Below are 17,904 nucleotides of genomic sequence, written 5' to 3'. Positions count from 1 at the left end.
AGAGAGTCACAGAACAGCATTGTGTGGCATGTCCTATTAGACCAATCAACACTGCAATTTTGATTTCCTTTAAGAAGACGTGGCTCATTGGGATGTTAGAAATTACTACTCATCCAGACAGAAATGCAAAGACTGGAGGAGGGAAGGACCATCGTGAAAAGGAAATCCTGCTGCACAAACAGCACAACAACTCGGGATGCAATAAACTTATATTTACGAGTTTGCTTCGTGTGCATGTGATAGGCTGTGATATATGCTCTGCTGATTATCCACATGGGCTAAAGGCACATATTACCATCATGGAAAGTAACAATTAGCAAACAGTAGGGAACCTATTTTTGCACACAAGAGGTTGGAAAAGGCAGGTCATCATAAAAAGGCTTAATAACATGATCCAGGAGGGGAATATGCTCCAGCTCACATCCAGCATAGTTAGCTATAAGCTGTCTGCTGTCTACTGTGAAACAAGTGTGATCCAGGCTATCAGAGGAAGCATTGAAAGCTTCTCTTCCAAGTTCATGGATGTACTGTATGTCAGCTACTTTTGGTACTGTAAATATTTTGTACCTTGATTAGTTTAGCTTTAAAAGCTGTCAATTCCATACTTTTAATTTCAACTCTTCTGCAAACTTTTATGATGTTGCAGAAAACACAAAAGCATGGTGCCAATTACTAGTGCACTCCTCTTATTCATTTGTGTTCATTAGCACTCTTCATGTCCACAGAGGCTTATCTGAGATCAGTCAGCGAGCCACTCACGCTCATCCCTGAAAACCATGATCAGCAGATCCCGAATATATTTAGGTCTTAGTCTTTGTACTTTTATTATCATCTCAAACCTTCCCTATCTGTCTCATTTTGGGTAAATGTGGCAGTGCCAATTAGAGCAAAGTTAAGGTGAAGCTGTTGACACCACTGCACAATTGATGCAAAGTTGCACTGTGAGCACCCAGTTCAAAGAAAACCTTTAGTTTTGCACTTTTTTTTTTTTCTTTTTTTGCACATTGATAAAAGTCACTCTTAATGAGGCCTCCATAGGCTCATCAAACTAATGCTCAGATGGCAGTTGACAAAACATGAAGGTAGCCGTGTTCACAAAAAAAAAGGTAATCCAAGCACTTGCTTCAGACATGGTTGATGGTGCCATGGAATTACAAACAAAAAGTTTTGGAACCTAAAACCTGTCAGAGCTCATTTACAGACAGCAGCATTTTGATTGTGTCCAGTTGGCACAATCACTTGGTCTGTGATTTAGTGTTTTTCCCGTCTTCTCTTTAAATGTGAGATCAATGGAACACGAACTTAAGCTGTCCCACGTAGTATCCACTTGGTCCAATATCTCAGGCCTCTAGACCCCTTGGCAAAAACCGCTTTCCAAGTTCAACACACAGCAAGCTTTAAAAGCATCTGTTTGTGATGTGAAATTGGCAGTCGCAGACAGCCCTGCTTGATAAATAATCTGGAGCCATTTTAGGATAGCAGAGGACTCTTGAGTGTTGTCTGCCTTTTGGTTGTTACAAGCCTTAAAGTGTATTCCATTTGCTGACTTATGTTTATGTTCGGTCATAAAAAAGCACGGTTCCACCTTTAGAGTGCTTTTTATTGCTAAGATTCTATTTTTTAGATAGCGTGCACACATTTAATGGTTCCATCTTTATGATTATTATGCACCTACCTCAACCAAGTGTATTGCCACAATAGACAAAAATAGCATTAAGGATATGCACTGGAGAATCAAAAGATATTACCTGTGATTCACTGTGCATGTACTTTAATGATCAAACAGGCAATATTTTTCTGTGGGCAGAAAAACCTAAAAACATTACTGCTGAAGGCCTTGCAAGCTCCTCTGTCCCCCCCACTACAAAAAAAAAAACACAACAAAAAAGAATAACTGTGAACACAGTTGCAGCCCCACCAAAAATTAGGCAAAAGAGTCTTGAAGGGTCGAGGATTACATTGATTTTACAACAGCTGAGAGGCACCAGACTGTATGAAATCATTTATATTTGCTCTTTTAAACACTGAGCCTGTGGTGAACTGGAAGTGCTGTTCTTTGTTTTTATATTTGTGGCAGTATCAGCAGTTGTAGGGGGGAAAAAAAATGGATGAAAACAGTGTATTTAGTATGAGCAGTGGGGTGTATCAAAGCTGAACAGACAAGACGGAGCAAAACCCATACACAACTCAAACTCAATCAGAATCACAGACTATCACTGTGCCGAGCCAAAATTTGGGAAACACGAGTCACAATCATACAGTGTGTATGAACACAGGCGTAGCCATTGTGACATTACCAATTGGTTTGTGAAGTCCCATTTTTAAGGGACAATCTGACTTAGAAACCATGCTTGTCAATCCCAAAGTAGGCCCACCCAAAAATCATACCCTGCTTTATCGTCCTTCCTCACACTGATGTGACCAGAATTTATAAAATAAACAAGATGTTTTTTTTTTTACCAATCATTTTGAATTTGCTGGTGCTGTAAAGCATCATCTAGGCGTGTCCCTTAAATCTGTCTCAGGTATCATTTTGGGGGGTGGTGGTGGTGGTAGCTTGGATTACTTTAGTGAGTTGCTTGTTTTACTCAAAATAAAATGTTTTCCAATGCAGAAAGAGGAGCCGCTCAATGAACTGCATGGCACCTTAACCCCTGCCTGTTCAATGGCAAAGTCTGACCCATATATTTGAAACACAAGAAGCACCAGTGCATGGCAATTATTTGGACTTTGCACCATCTTTTAAAGCCAAAATGTCAACTGCTGACAAAAAAGACCCTGTAGACCCCTCATCAAATATATAGTATTTGTTATAGTCATGTGGTCAGTTTCCTGTTCTTCAGATAGACACAAAACAAACATGGCAATGGTACAGTATTTTGATGCAGGAATGGGGAAAAAAATGACTATATACTATGGTATTCTAATGAATATACACCAGTACCCTCCATGACACAGTGGAGATAGGAGACAGGCCAGGGTGGCGAAAAGCAAGCGAGCGGAAACCTAAATTTCAATTTCTCCAAAAGCTCTGAGCTACCCGCCGTGCTGTAGCTTTGATCATAGTGGAATAATGTGCTTTGATGCTTAGAATAAAAGATCTACCTTTTGATGTGCATGTGGGGGTCTGATTTATTCTTCTTTTCACCCCTTGATACTGTGAGTTTCCATGAAACAGTTGGAAGCCATCACTTGTCTCGATGTGACCCAAATTTGGTGTCAGGATGTTATAAAACTAAGATCACAAGCCTCGCCCTTGCTGCTCTCTTAAGCCGAGAGCACTCCCAGGTGTTTGCCGTCTTCCTCTGATTTGTCTGGACGGACGCAAGATGGTTCACAATCGTTGAGGAATCTGCTTGGAGACAGTCAGTGGTGCTACTGTGGGCTGCTTTGAATGTTCAAGGGGGGTCAGGTAGTGAATTGGGGTTTAAAAGTGTGTCACAGATGTTGCACTAAATTACAGCCGTGATAACTCCAGGAGGCTGAAACAGTCTTTTCACATTTAATCGGTAAAACATTGTGTTATATAAACTCTTTTTGCTTTTATGGCCACAAACACACCCTGATGTGCGCATTTATTGATGTCCTGGTTGTTTAATTCAAAGGAGCGCACATTTTAAAGGATTCATTATGTGTTGTTTATATTGAGTTAGAAAAAGTGAAAGCAGCTGCACGGATGGAATAGAAATGTAAGTGCATGTTTGATGGAGATGTTGCTGGGAAACTGAAACAGGATCATTAGGCCCATTTGACAGAGCCAGGTGATGTGCACACACACTCAAACTGACACAATGTAATTAATAAATGATTATGCCCGTGCCATGGATTAATAACATAGAGAAAACTCTGTGAAGCAGTGTGGCGCTTGAATCAATTATGCTGATAAAAGCCCTCCATTTTCTATCGGATGACCCCATCTTGAATAACAACTGGAGGATGAGAGGAGGCGAGGGCAGGAGGTTTGGGTGTCTAGACATTCAGCTGTGTGAGTCATGCAGTAGTGAGGACAAACCTGGGCTAATAAATTGGAACCACCTTGTCAGATTTAATCTGTTTTCATTTCAAGACCCCCGCTGTTGTACCCGCTGTACTTCTAAACCCAGCACAGCGCCCAGCATGTTTATTGTTTTCTTTGTCACATTCTTCAAATGTCTACGAGCGCCAGGTCAAAAATAATACTCTTAGAAATGGAGATAATCTACTGTATATGCTGAAAAGTAAAAACAGTTGTGCAAGAGAGCCTCTAATGTCTGACACTTTTGCCCACACAATGGAGCGTACGTACTGTTTAGACAAGCTGCACCTCTTTGATTGGTAGTGTTGGGTCAGAAGGAGACTGTTTCACTTTGGTTTCCCTTGAGCTCTCCATCTTTTCTTACATAAGTACACATGGGTGCTACTCACAAAGCAGCGCCACCTCCATATTTTCTGCACTTTTGCCACAACTGTCAGACTGCTCGACAATAAATCTTCATGTCGTAACAAAGTTACAGATAAGAGTCTTCACCTAAAGTTTACTTCTCATACTACAGCTGCATTAGCTTCTGTGAGACTAAGCATCGGCGGAGCCGAAGACCTTCACTGTGACTTCCAGAGACTCTTAATCGGCTTAGATATTCTGTGTATCCTCCACACAAATAAAATTTGTCCTGACTGTATCTCCTCTCCTCCCTCTCTGTTCTTCCAGAATACAGACGACATCCTGGTAGCATCAGCTGAATGTCCTAGCGATGACGAAGATTTGGAGGAGTGTGAGCCTGGAAATGGTGAGTCAGCTCAGGGAGTTCTGCCTTCATTGTATTTTATCTGGAAACAAAGTCATCCTGAAACCAAGAAAGCAGACTTACCTAGACTAATGCAATGTCCCTTTCTCCACTTCTAAATGATATCTTGTGACTGCACCCCCCCCCCCCCCCCCCCCCCCCCCCTGTATGCAGCTCTGATTGGCCAGATGTGTACTCTCCGAGCCTTTTTCTTGTTGGTTTTTAAAGCAGCAGGCAGTCAGCAGCATTGTGGTCTGTCAATTGCTCAGCCAAGTGGTAATACCTGGCATTTTCCCAGCTGTTGCACCAATCTCCTGCCCCGACTTTAACAAGGCAGGACAGTTCCAACGTGGAAACACAGCTTGTTCTGCATGGCGCACAGCTGTAGCTTGGCAGACCTGGTGGCTGAGGCGCTGTTAGTGTGAACAGCGGGTCAAGCAATGTTCTGACACAGTGTCAGGAGGTGGAAGTTAAAGGCCATGTGTTTTACTCCTTGCCACTGTGGTTTCTAGCACTAATAAGCTGGTCGTATTTGAAAACTGCCAAGAACCATGTTTGTTTCGTGAGAAAGTGTGATTCAGATTACTCCTACAGCTACAAGTCAGGGCTCCTAAAAATCTAAGAGTCAAAAAATATGCAAATCCACATTCAGTCATATTTTATCCGGAAAGATCCTGAGTGACAAGATTTTGATTGTTAAATGGGTTCAGAGATTTGACAGTGGGTTGGATGAAGCCTTTAATCAAAACAGAGCCAGTATACATTTCACTATGATGCTAATGTCAAAGAATTGAAGTAATAGAAAACGCTAATGACACCTGGAGCATAAAATAAGGCTATGCATGCCCTGCTAGCAGCTACAAGCCACGAGCTAAGTGTGGTTTTATGTGGAAGGTGAGTTTAATGCATGACAATTAATCTCATTCAGTTGGACCAATGAATTATGCATGAATATTCAAATTTTCCCCAAACCTACCTTAATGTTCTGAGGGTAGCAAACCTATTATGAAGCTGTAGCAGAACATCCTCTGAAGATAAAGGAAAAGAAAAAAAAGGGAGGGGGGGGTCACCACAATGTACAGCGCTTAACACATTTGTTAGACCACCCATCACAAAATTATTTTCAACAAATATTTTAGGAAAAAAAAAAGAAAAAAAGTTGTTTAAAAGTAAAACTTATATTGTTATTTATTAGGCAAATAACAAACTGAATTTGTGATTATTATACCCAAGTTTGGACTTCAGTCAGAATTAATCAAGCATAGCATTAAACCACTAAAACAAAATTTCTGTTCAGGAATGCAAGTAAATAACTGTAATATGGCATCTTATCAAATAATAATAATAATAATGTACTTTACCATTTTTTCTTCTTTTTTGTTGCAAAACAGTAAATTCATGGATAACAGCAATAGTTCTATTTTAGCATTAAAAATATCATTTTGATTAAAGAGTTTGTGCATAGTGGTGGATTAATCATTACAGAAACTTAAAAAAAATGATTTTGGTAAGTACCAGTACTGTTAATTTAGGGTAGCTGTGGCATAAACCTTATATTGGGTGGGTCTGATAAATTTGTTAAGCACTATATGTCTGTGAAAAGTGTTTTGGTTTCCTCAAATAACTGTCTAAAAGTTTGTCTTGGGATTGTGGATTAGTGGTTTGACTGCTGAACTGTAAATGGCAGAAAATTACAACATATATCAGTATGGTTGTGGTAGGAGAAACTGACCTGAACCCGCGCTGAGAAACTTGAGCATAGCATTTTCCTGCGGTTTTCTCTGTAGGTGGTTGGGACTGAAATAGAGACTCAATCCCCCTCTTATCAAAAGGAGAAATGGGAGGTTTTATTGGTGGATGCTATGTCCAGGCGTAATCTCCCATGAGGAAATGCAACTCACTCTCTCTTTCTCTCATATGCCCACACAAACGCACATACGGTGTCTGACATGCTCACCTTTCCAGATAGGCACTTGTCTCTCTCACTCTGTGGGTGCAAAGTTTTCTCTCTGCTGCTGACTCTCCTGAGCAGCACTAAACACGCTTGTGCGCACACACGCACGTGCTCCGTATCACACCTTCCAGATGCCATGAGAGTTCCAGTGAAGCAAGCCAGTGGGGCTGGATAAGCCTCTGTGAAAACTGTGGACAAGGAGAGAAGAATCAACATTGTCTGCAAAGCATGTTCCCCCTCCATCACTGCTGCACAAACACAGGCCCTTAGTCATTGTGCGATAGGACCAATTCCCAGTGTTTTCAATTACATGTGAGTTTCCATTCACTGTTATTGAGCTGCCTTGAGGAAGGAGAAAAAATGTTAAGCACAGCTGTGGATTTTCTATTAAGCAAAGCCAGATATGATGGTTACGAATTCATGGGGATCAATACAGCTCACTCCTACAGTATATACAACCAGCTGAGCTCCATCTGCTTTACAGATGTGCTTACCTGCAGCTGTTGCACTACAACATACAATTCAAGGGATTCAGTTCAGTACAATTTTATTTATATAGCACTGAATCACAACAGTCACCTCAAGGCACATTATATTGTACCCTACAATAATACAGAGAAAACCCAACTCTAAAACAGACCCCCTATGAGCAGCACTTGGCGACAGTGGGAAGGAAAAACTCCCTTTTAAGAGGAAGAAACCTCCAGCAGAACCAGGCTCAGGGAGGGGCAGTCATGTGCTGTGACCGGTTGGGGCTGAGGGGGAGAAACAGGAGAAAAGACATGCTGTGTAAGAGAGCCAGATATAATAATAACTAATGCTTAAATGCAGAGTGGAGTTAAACAGAGTAAAAAGAGGTTAATGAAAACAAATAATCAGCGCATCATGGAAACCCCCCCCAGCAGACTAGGCCTATAGCAGCATAACTAAGGGCTGGTTCAGGGTCACCTGATCCAGCCCTAACTATAAACTTAATCAAAAAGGAAAGTTTTAAGCCTAATCTTTAAAATAGAGAGGGTGTCTATCTCCCAGACCCAAACTGGGTAAGTATCCTAGGAACCACAAGTGAACCAGCAGTCTGAGAGTGAAGTGCTCTGTTGGGGTGATATGGTACTATGAGGTCTTTGACATAAGATGAGGCCTGATTATTCAAGACCTTGTATGTGAGAAGAAGGGTTTTTAAATTCAATTCTGGATTTAACAGGGAGCCAGTGAAGAGAAGTCAGTATGGGAGAAATCTGCTCTCTTTCTTGTCCCCATCAGTACTTTAGCTGCAGCATTTTGAATCAGCTGAAAGCTTTTAGGGCAGTCTGATAATAATGAATTACAATAGTCCAGCCTAGAAGTAATAAATGCATGAATTAGCTTTTCAGCATCACTCTGAGAAAGGATGTTTCTAATTTTAGAAATATACAATGTACAAATGCAAAAAATGCTAAAAAGCAGTCCTAATATTAATTGGATATGCGCGTTGAAGGACATATCCTGGTTAAAAATTACTCCAAGATTTCTCACAGTGTTACTGGAGGTCAATGTAATGCCATCCAGAGTAAGTATCTGGTGAGACACCATGTTTCTAAGGTTTGTGGAGTGAGTACAATAACTTCAGTTCTATCTGAATTTAGAAGCAGGAAATCAGAGGTCATCCAAGGCCTTTATGTCTTTAAGCTTGTTTGCAGTTTGTTTTTGTTTTTTTCTTTTTTTTTTCCACAATTGCACTTGGTCGAGGAGTGTTCGACTGTGTCATGCTAAATGAGAGCCCTCAACATGAAACGTTCAGACAGTGATTGAGGGGTAGCTGTTGTCGCACATTTGCTGACAAGCTCGGAGTGGATGCAAAATAGACAAAGCACAGGGTGCAGAGAAGAAGAAGAAGACCTGAGGAAGAGATGAGCGGGAAAGAGTGAGAAAGACTGACCTTCATTGGGATGTGCATCACGTTCCTTTGCGCTCAAAGCAGAACAGAGAAATGGGGAGAGGAGAGAAGCGGAGGTACAGAGGGAGCCTGCGAGAGAGAAGGAAGAGGAAGTGAAGGAGAGAGTGTGCAGAGTGAAATTCCCATGAACAATTCCTGGCTTTCCCACCAGGCTAATTAAACTTTGACTGCTAGAGAGCCTTAATTACATCACCCAATTAGAGCTACGGTTTCGATCCTTCAGTGTTTGTAATGAGTCTCTGTCAGAAGGGTGACAAGTCCTAGGAAATGTGGACCTGGATTATAAAGCTCAATATACAAAGGAGAAAATGAACACACAAGAAACACTCTCCAAAGATATTTATATATGAACACTCATTTACTACACATACAGTAACTATAATGCACAATAAAACACAATTTTGAGATTATATCCATCCAACACACCCTGCTCTTTAAAGCATGTTGTGTTGGACGGATATAATCTTGTTTCATTTTGTCTCTATATATCACTTTCTGTCTTTTCTCTACCTCAGCATGACCTCACTTTGCTTTTTTTTTCTCACTTACCTCCTAGCTACTTATCAGTCCCAGGATGTTGTAGGCTCTATATCGGTTTTGCCCTGACAAGATCAGAGCTTTGAGGAGCTCCTCAATAATTCATCAGACAGCATGCTATGGAGACAACCCGCAAATTGTTCTTCTTAGGTCGAGGAGTGAAAATAAGAGATTAGGTGATAGATGAGGGATGACCTGGAGCCACTCCCCCCTACCCCCCCGCCCCATTCAGTATGGCTCAAAGGCAAGTCAGTGGGTTTGGGTGTTAGTTATTTGTCAGGCTGATGCTTTATTGATCTCTCTTAGCTAGCAACAGGCCCAGGTTTATCATACGGGTTCCACAGGTTGGATGCTGGGCAGTGTGGAGGCTTAACCTGCATGACTGGATGATTTCTAAGCAATACATCATCCTTTCAGGGTTCAGAGAAGCGTTACTGCCCGAGCCTCCGCCACCGCTCTGTCTGATTGGTCAGATTTAGAAGGATTTTTCTGATTTAATCGTTTTCTGTGGAAATAATTATGCAGTTGACTGAAGATTACACCAACAGCAAATTGCATTCTTGAGTCTGTGCCATAATGGCACGATAACAAGTCCTCAGTGGGACAGAAAGGTGATTCAATTCAATTCAGTTTTATTTCTATAATGTCAATTCACAACAACAACTGCCTCAAGGTGCTTTATATTGTAAGGTAAAGACCCTACAATATTAGAATACAATATTACCTCACAATATTAGGCACCTTGAGGCACTTTATATTTTATATTGTGAAGTAAAAAACAGACTGCTTAACAATTTGTGTGAGTTGTTTCTTATATAGCACCATTCAGCATTCAGCAAGTGCTTTATATGATGCAACAGAAATATAAACCAATATAAGGAGACACAACAAGATTAGAACAGAATGTTTAATAAAAAAAGAGACAAAAGTTTATTTAATTGCTGGTCAATGATGCATTTTGTCGTTTACCAAAATAAAAAAAAAAAGAAAAGTCTGCAAACTAAACAAATTGTTTTTAAAATTAGAATTAGAACAAAATGTTAACTGGTGATGCGATGGTTAGCGCTGTTGCCTCACAGCAAGAATGTCCTGGGTTCAAATCCGCCATCTGGCTGGGACCTTCCTGTGTGGAGTTGTTCTCCCCATGTCTGCATGCTTTTCTCCAGGTACTCCGGCTTCCTCCCACAGTCCACAGATATGCACTTAGTGGGGTTAGCTGAACTGGTGATTCTAAATTGCCCATAGGTGTGAATATGAGTGTGAATGGCTGTCTGTCTCTCAGTATTGGTCCTGTGACAGACTGGCGACCTGTCCAAAGTGAGATTTCTACCACAGTGAGGCTGAAACACCAGACAATCTAGAAAATTAAATCCAGGTAGCTTCATGGAGATAATCCAGGCACTAAAGCACTGTAGGGAAGAGACTTTGACAGCTGCCAATATGTGACCCTCAGTAAGACACAATATGAGCAGGGCATCAAATCCTTTTTTTGTTCAAATAAGTCACTTTATCCCAGAGCAGCAGCAGCAGAAAATGCAGTGTTTGTGAACAGCTTATGGAACGTCACATATGAAGAAGCAGGTTTGCTCCATCCACTGATTTATTGGCCCATAATTGTACCTATTGTATAGCAGGATTCAGAAGCAAGCAAGGGATAACATATTATGCTCGGACACGCTGTTAGACTTTCCATCTGCAGCCTAATCGAAGCTGAATTACAGAATGCTCAAACTCCAAACAACCTTTTTTGCTCTAAATATTTCAAATGGATGTGAGCGGGGCGACGTGATCGGCAGAACAACGATGTTTGTCAGGAGACCGACGTGGATGCATCAGTATCCATCTGCCCTGTGCTTATTTTGAGTAAATAGGAGTGGTGAGGGTGACTCACACTGGCAAAGCAGTGGCGAGGCATGTGGGTAAAGATAAAGAAATTTCATCATGTGGACCGAACGTCTGCCTCAGCTGTTCGAATCAACAGAGTCAAACTCAATCAATCAGGCTGAATACCTGAGTCTCTCTCACTTTAACGCTTAAATGACAGAGTCAGAATGATAAAGAAAGAGACGCCCACACGTGGGAATTATGCCTGTTTTTTTTGGGTTTTTTTGCATCAGAACTGGTCTCAGTAAATCCTGGTTCAGGTTTGATGGCTTTGATGTAAAATAACGATGATAGCGCTGCCTGCGTCGTGTTAAATATACCTAAATATTTTATGCTCGCTTTCCTGGGTTTCCTCTGGTTTACATCAGTCTGTGGTTCTTGGCAGCTTTCAGCAGGAGAACACATGTAGGGACATTTGTGACATGTACCCCCCCCCCCCCCCCCCCCCCCCCCCACTCTCCCACCCACCCACCTGGCTGTTAACAGAAGCACCAGAGCTGCATACAGGGACAACAGAGTGCCAGTTGAAGTTGCTGATTGGTTTCAAATATTGGTGCAGCAGGCTTAGGTGACACAACAGGAAATGAAAAGATGTTTCACTTGATAACTGCCTGGAGGTCTGACATGTGGCTCACTCTGTGTATGAGGGCTGAGGTTCATTAGTTTGCTAGTAGCCACTGCCTGCCAGTCATATGGGATGATGCCATGAGGCCTTCAGGCTTTGGCTCCTTATAACTAAGAGTACAGCAGAGCGGTGTGGGTCACTCGAATGAACGATCCATTCCATGTGCACTTGCGTGTAATATCTCATTGCCTCCAATAAATATTTAATAATCCTTTTAAGCATTGTTCTGTGGGGCTCCTATAAGCAGAGAAGCCCGGTGTTCAGAGGTTTACATTAAATGTTTATCGTAACAAGGACATCAATTTGCAATGTCAGCTGCATTTACAGTAAGTAGGGCACACTGTGAGTGGAGGTACCTCCTCAGTAATAGGCAGGCTGCACACCGAGCAGAAAGTATAAAGCCTAAAAAAAATCGCACTTGCAGCATTTGTGCCCCACAGACAGACGGCAGAGTGAAGACAGAGAGATCTAACATCTCGCCACCTTCAGTCCCGCGTGCGTCCTGTATCTCGAAGAAATTATCTTCTCTGTGTGCCCAAATTGCTGGCTTTTTCCCTCCTTCTGGAGTGACTTTGACAAGTTATTTTACAAAACCAAAGATTTTATTTTTTTTTCTTTTAACACACTTGGGAAATCCTACTCGAAGTGCCTCTTCTTTGTTCCTCAAATATGCCACCACACTCTGCTGTCCTCTCGCCTTCAAGGTGAAACTCATCCCTCAAACACAGAAAGAAAATATATATCGCAGAGAAATAACTTGAGCATTGCCATGGAAACTAGCCTTTCCAGTATTGGTGGTGGTGAAATAATAAGTTAGAAAGGTTGAAGAATTACTAAGTTTTTTTTCTTCTTTACAGCTCTCACATTTTGCTTTATTTCAAGGCGTGTTTCTCTCAAGTGTGTTGTTATATGCTGATATGTCGCAGTGGCTTTGTTAACCCAATGCATTACCTTTTTTAACAAAGCCTTTGCCATTCTTTGAGTGAAAATGTGGGGTTGTGTAACTGACAAGGGGTTTGGGGGTGTTTGAGCGCTGCTGAGCCGAATAAAGGCCACAGAGGAATTCTTACAATCCCAGAACCTCCCATTAACCCCCTTCCCATTCATCCCTGAGCTGCCTTATCCAGCCTCCCTCTCCCACTGAGTCACCCTGGTTTACCTCATCAATCGAACAAAGAGCCAGAGTCATGATTTTATGCTGGTGATGTTGGCATTTCTTTGCTTCTGTTTTGCTGTTACCTTCCTTTTTGTCCCTCTCCAAGATGTGCTGTAATCTAATTCCCTCTGCAATATTTCTCAACTGTTTCCTTTACTGATCCTTTTGCCACACTGAACAGAAAATTGAGTGTGTAAATTTACTGCTACTAATAATCTATGTCCTGTTAACACACTCCCAATATGTGTAACCATTTCACTCTATGATAAAGGGAATCCTCGTAAATGCACTTTTTTCACCCCCCAATAATCTGAATTGAATTTTTGGGGGTTTATTTCACATTGGGCTAAAAATCTGATTACATAAGTGGAGCTCGAACAAAAATCCTGGCTCATTAAGACCTTTTTTTTTAAGTGTTATTTGTGTCGATGGCTGTTTGAAACAAAGAACATCTTTCTCCCCCATGTTTACGTGTGGTTTTTGGGAGGGGAGCGGGCATGAGGGAGTCATGAAAAACACTGAGCAGCATTATTTGATACTCTGTTACTCAATGTGCTATAGTGAGCACTGAGAGTTTGGGTTAAGAATTAGAGGCATCAGTTTTCTGCAGCCGCTCCTGAGGGTTTGCATACAGATTAACCTAATTAGAAATGAGCCATAGAAGCCACCATGCCCAAAAGGGGAAAATAGGATTGAGACAATTCTTCATGAGAATTTTGGGGAATTGGGGAGGAGGGTGGGGGACAGTGACTAATGCAACAATACATTTTTTTTTTCATATTCTGATTATTTTTCAACCAATAAAAAAACAAAAGAGGAGAGGAGGTAAATAAGGGTGGGGGGGGGGGGGGGGGGTGGGTTGTTTATCACTATCTGAGAACAATCTTACACAGCTTTCTTTTTGTAATTTTTTTTTTCATGCAAAAATCATGCGGCCAATTTGTTGATGTAAGTGACCTGAACCTCGTGGTTTGCTATCTTATTTAACCAATCACAGCAGAAACATCTGAGCGCTAGTGTAGTCAGTGTAGGTAGGACTAGAAAGTTAGCAGTGAAGGATAGGCTGTGTAGTACAATAGATGTTACGTTGTTCAGTATAATTTGTAGTCTATTTTTACCTTGTGTTAGTGATATGACATGTAGGTCTATGCAGTATAGGGAACTAGGTCAGAACAGTCAGGAACAGGTGCAGGATAGAGTATATTCTTACATCTTGTATTATAGTGCAGTTCAAAGTAAGTCAGCATATTAACTTTTTAAATAGAACAGACTAAACTTGTATAACTAACCTCATGTTAAGCTGTAGTGCTGTTCTAATACTGGTGTTTCTGTATCATTTGAACTGTCTTTCTTTTGTTGATCTGGAAGTGGTCTCTCTCTCAGGTGGTCTCTAACACTATTTTCCTTCATTGTCTCTTTCTTGTCCTAGGAGGTGAATTAGTGTTGCCCATTATTACAGTGGACTCCCTAGACCCCCCATCTATCGCCACCCGCTACCCAGTAATCCCCCCGCCCCCCACCACTTACCGCCCTTTCCTCACCCTGCTTGATACCACCAAAGAATCCCTCCCCTTGCCAAACGGCCGGCCCCCTTGCCCCTTGGACCAGGAGGACTGCGAGGAGACCATCGAGGTGTCGGCGTACGGTTCGGGGGAGATGACCGAGTCCGATGACGAGGACTATTACAAAAATTCCCCCCTGGTCACCGACAGGACTGTCCTCCCTCCTCCCCCGGCCGTTGAGGGCGGCGTCCAAAACCCCCGAGACAGCCATTTCTCTCGCTTCCCCAACTCCCACCGCCCCCCGCTCTCCTCCCCCCCCACAGCCAACCCCGACCAGCTGAACCCACGAATCAAGTCAGCCGGTGGTGGCAGCAGTAGTAGTAGCAACAATATTCCTGCCGGGAAAATGAACACCCGGGACCAAGTGCTGCTGCCGCCAGCCCAGCCCTCTTTGGATCCAGGTCACCGTAGAGTCCCAGGTATAACCTATCCCCCAAATTTCCCTCATGTTCCCACTCCAGACCCCACATCTCCTGAGAGAGGACTCCCGGGCGCCGTGGAGGTACAGCAGTCAAGTAGTACCACTGGAATGGTGGTGGGCATTGTGGCAGCTGCTGCCCTCTGCATCCTCATCTTGCTCTACGCTATGTATAAGTACCGCAACCGTGACGAGGGCTCCTATCAGGTGGACCAGAGCCGCAACTACATCAGCAACTCAGCCACGCAGAGCAATGGAGCCCTGGTGAAGGAGAAACAGCCCAGCACTGCCAAGACAGTCACCAAGAACAAGAAGAACAAAGACAAAGAGTACTACGTCTGAGGGAGTGCCGCCGTGACACACAGAGGCCGACACCAGAAGCACTTAGAAAAGGAAAGAGACGGCAGGGAGAAAGAGAGAGAAGGAGGGAGAGAAGGGAGTATATGGAAAACCGCAATCACATCACAGTGGCTAACTCATTTAAAACTTCAAGTATTGTCAGGTGCTCATATGTGTTACCAGTTCAACTCTAATCAGAGGGAGGCAGCAAAATAAGACGGCACAGTGACACCGTGGTTCACGTCACACCTTTCTGCATTGCTTAGATTGATTAGACTAAACTTAAATTTGATTAAATGTTTAACCACAGTGTGGGCTCAAGGAAAGGCTATTACATCTTAACGCATACCGTGCCAACAACCGTATAGCAAATGCTGATAAAACAGTGATTTATGGGTTAGCATTTGACAGGTTACTTAATATCTTGAGTACTGTAGGAAAGCACCACCATCAGTATTTGTGTCAAGGTCTGTGCTTCTTTCTGAGGAGAGCCTGCGTCACCTTAGACAGTATCAACATACTTTATTCCAACAAGGCTCGAATTAGCAGATCAGTATACTGCCAGCTTACAGAAACACTGTGTCAAATCCAGCTTCTCCACCTCTGTAAGTGTTCGACGTCTCTGATCTCTCACCTCCCGTCAGATCTCTCTCTCTCCTTCTCGTTCACCCAAGAGCTCTGTTTCTCTCCTTGTCTACGGTGCCCAGCAGCCGATGCAACGTAAACTCTGCCGTGTTTCAAGCATGTAGTATTCATTTACGAAAAAGAGATAAACTGTTTTTCCTTTCTGTGGAGTTTAAAAAACAAAAAATATGATGCTGATGACTGATGATCATAACAACGTTAAAAGTAGCAACTATGTGAGATGCCACTGCTCCAACCTAACGGATGCTAAATTGTACGTTTAGCCGCCAAAAACTCGTCAAGGCCAAAAACAAACCCCTTTGGTCGTCCTTTGTTCCAGCAGATCTGTGTCATGTGTATCTGGGGCTCTGAGGTTCCCCCCCCCCCCCTAGTGGGCTAACAGAGAAACTGTCACGTCCTTACAGTTACTAATCACCGAAAAACAGAAAAAACCTCCAGCAAACAAGATGAACTCTGTTCTATATAATTATAAATATATGTATAGACGTTGCAGAAACATATGGACCTATGTGAGCGAATCGGAAAGTGAGTTTGCTGAGAAAAGCACAGCAAAGATAGGATTCTTGACGTCAGAACAGCTTCACCGTCCAACTCCCCACCCCCACCCCCACCCCCGAGTCCCACAGACCCCCGTCCCGCTCATGGACAGTATGGCTGATGGAATGCCTTTGCTGCAAGACTCAGTCCCATTGGTTTGCGCTTTTCTTTTTTTTTTTTTAATTTCTTTCCTCTGGAGAAACGAGAGACATTTTAGGAAGATTCTGAATTCATTCTTGTTGGGGTTCCGCTGCGGAAAGAGATACCTTGCAGCAGCTGAAAAAAAGCAACTGTGTCGTTCCCCCCTCTCTAGCCTGACCGGACTGACGGCAGCCCACGGGCAAAGCGAACTTTGTGGGAAGAGCGCACAAATAAAAGGTGAACTGTAGTTCCCTGAAAGATGTACAACAGAACTCTAGTATTCCAATTTTCTCAAGTCTATTAAAAAAAGAAAACTGTACCATGAAAAGAAAAATTCTGAAAAAAGTTTGTGAAATGTCTAAATATTTGACTCTCATCCCCATTACTAAGAGAAATGTGTTTTCCCTACTATCATTCCTGTTTGGAGAAAAAAATAACTATGATTCTGGGAAACTGAAATTTCGATGTATTTTCTTTTGGTAATTGAGCAAGTATGATTTGGGTTATGAACATGAAACCATGCATTCTCCTTTTCTAGAGGAGAAAAGTTCCTCTTTTATTCCATCCTCCATCTGTCATCCTTAACCTATTTCTTTGTTCTCTGTAGAGATCGTATGTCCTCATACCCTGCGAGGAAAGCAGGTTCTTCCCATCTTCCGGTTTTTTATTTGTTTTATATCTATTTCTGTCTATATGGCGAGAGACTGGATGGCAGCCATTTCACTTGATGGGCTCCATCGGTACATCCCTTCTGCCATGTTTGTCTGGTTTCTCTCTTTCTCCATTCCAAGCATACTCTCCCAGTATCTTCCTGTTCTTTCTAAATGTTATTGTAAAGTGTTCCAGTGAGATGACTCTAAATATGTGTACATTAACAGAGGGAATACACTTGGTTATATACTTCTTACTTCCTGTGTTGCGTGGTCTGTTCATTGTCTCCTTATTTTCAGACTTGATTTACCACCAGGAGGTACTCGGAGGATTGTAACAGCTCGATGTCAGAGCATCTGATGTACAAACTTGCTGGTAAAAGCTACAACAGTTAGAATCAGACCGCTTCTGACTCTGACACTCCAATTAAGATAAATGGTCTGCACGATAACTGTAACTGGACCAGCTTTTAAAGGGATAGTCTCATTTTTCTGCATAAAGAAAAGTTATGACATCAAATAATTTGAAAGATGCTATGATCACATAAAATTCTCCACATCTTGGCTTTAAACGCCAACATATTTCATAAAAGCATTAATGTGTTCGGAGAATAAGAACATTTCACACCGCCGTGTGAGGATGGATGGTTGCATTAGTAACCGCAAGCTGTTTTAGTTTAAATATATCTTAATATCGTCAGAAATCGACAGAAATACAGAGAGCAATTATTCACCCAATGCAGTTTTTATTACAGAG

The 17,904-nt window shown here is 42.2% G+C and overlaps 1 protein-coding gene across 2 annotated transcripts in view; it reads left to right on the top strand.

The window, feature by feature from the left end:
• nrxn2b (neurexin 2b) overlaps window positions 1-16,402 on the top strand; it is a 639,543-nt gene extending 623,141 nt beyond the window's left edge. The window contains exons 21-22 of one of the 2 annotated variants that reach the window (XM_030722576.1): window positions 4,688-4,766; window positions 14,285-16,402. In XM_030722576.1, the coding sequence (XP_030578436.1) occupies window positions 4,688-4,766; window positions 14,285-15,177 (972 nt within the window). In that variant the 3' untranslated portion in view covers window positions 15,178-16,402. The remainder of the gene's footprint in view (window positions 1-4,687; window positions 4,767-14,284) is intronic. The other variant, XM_030722577.1, reaches the window with a different exon arrangement.
• The last annotated feature ends 1,502 nt before the right edge of the window (window positions 16,403-17,904 follow it).

The sequence above is a fragment of the Archocentrus centrarchus genome (genome assembly GCF_007364275.1).
Source record: "Archocentrus centrarchus isolate MPI-CPG fArcCen1 chromosome 18 unlocalized genomic scaffold, fArcCen1 scaffold_23_ctg1, whole genome shotgun sequence".
NCBI classification, from domain to species: domain Eukaryota; kingdom Metazoa; phylum Chordata; class Actinopteri; order Cichliformes; family Cichlidae; genus Archocentrus; species Archocentrus centrarchus.
This window is presented reverse-complemented; position numbering and strand designations above follow the sequence as displayed.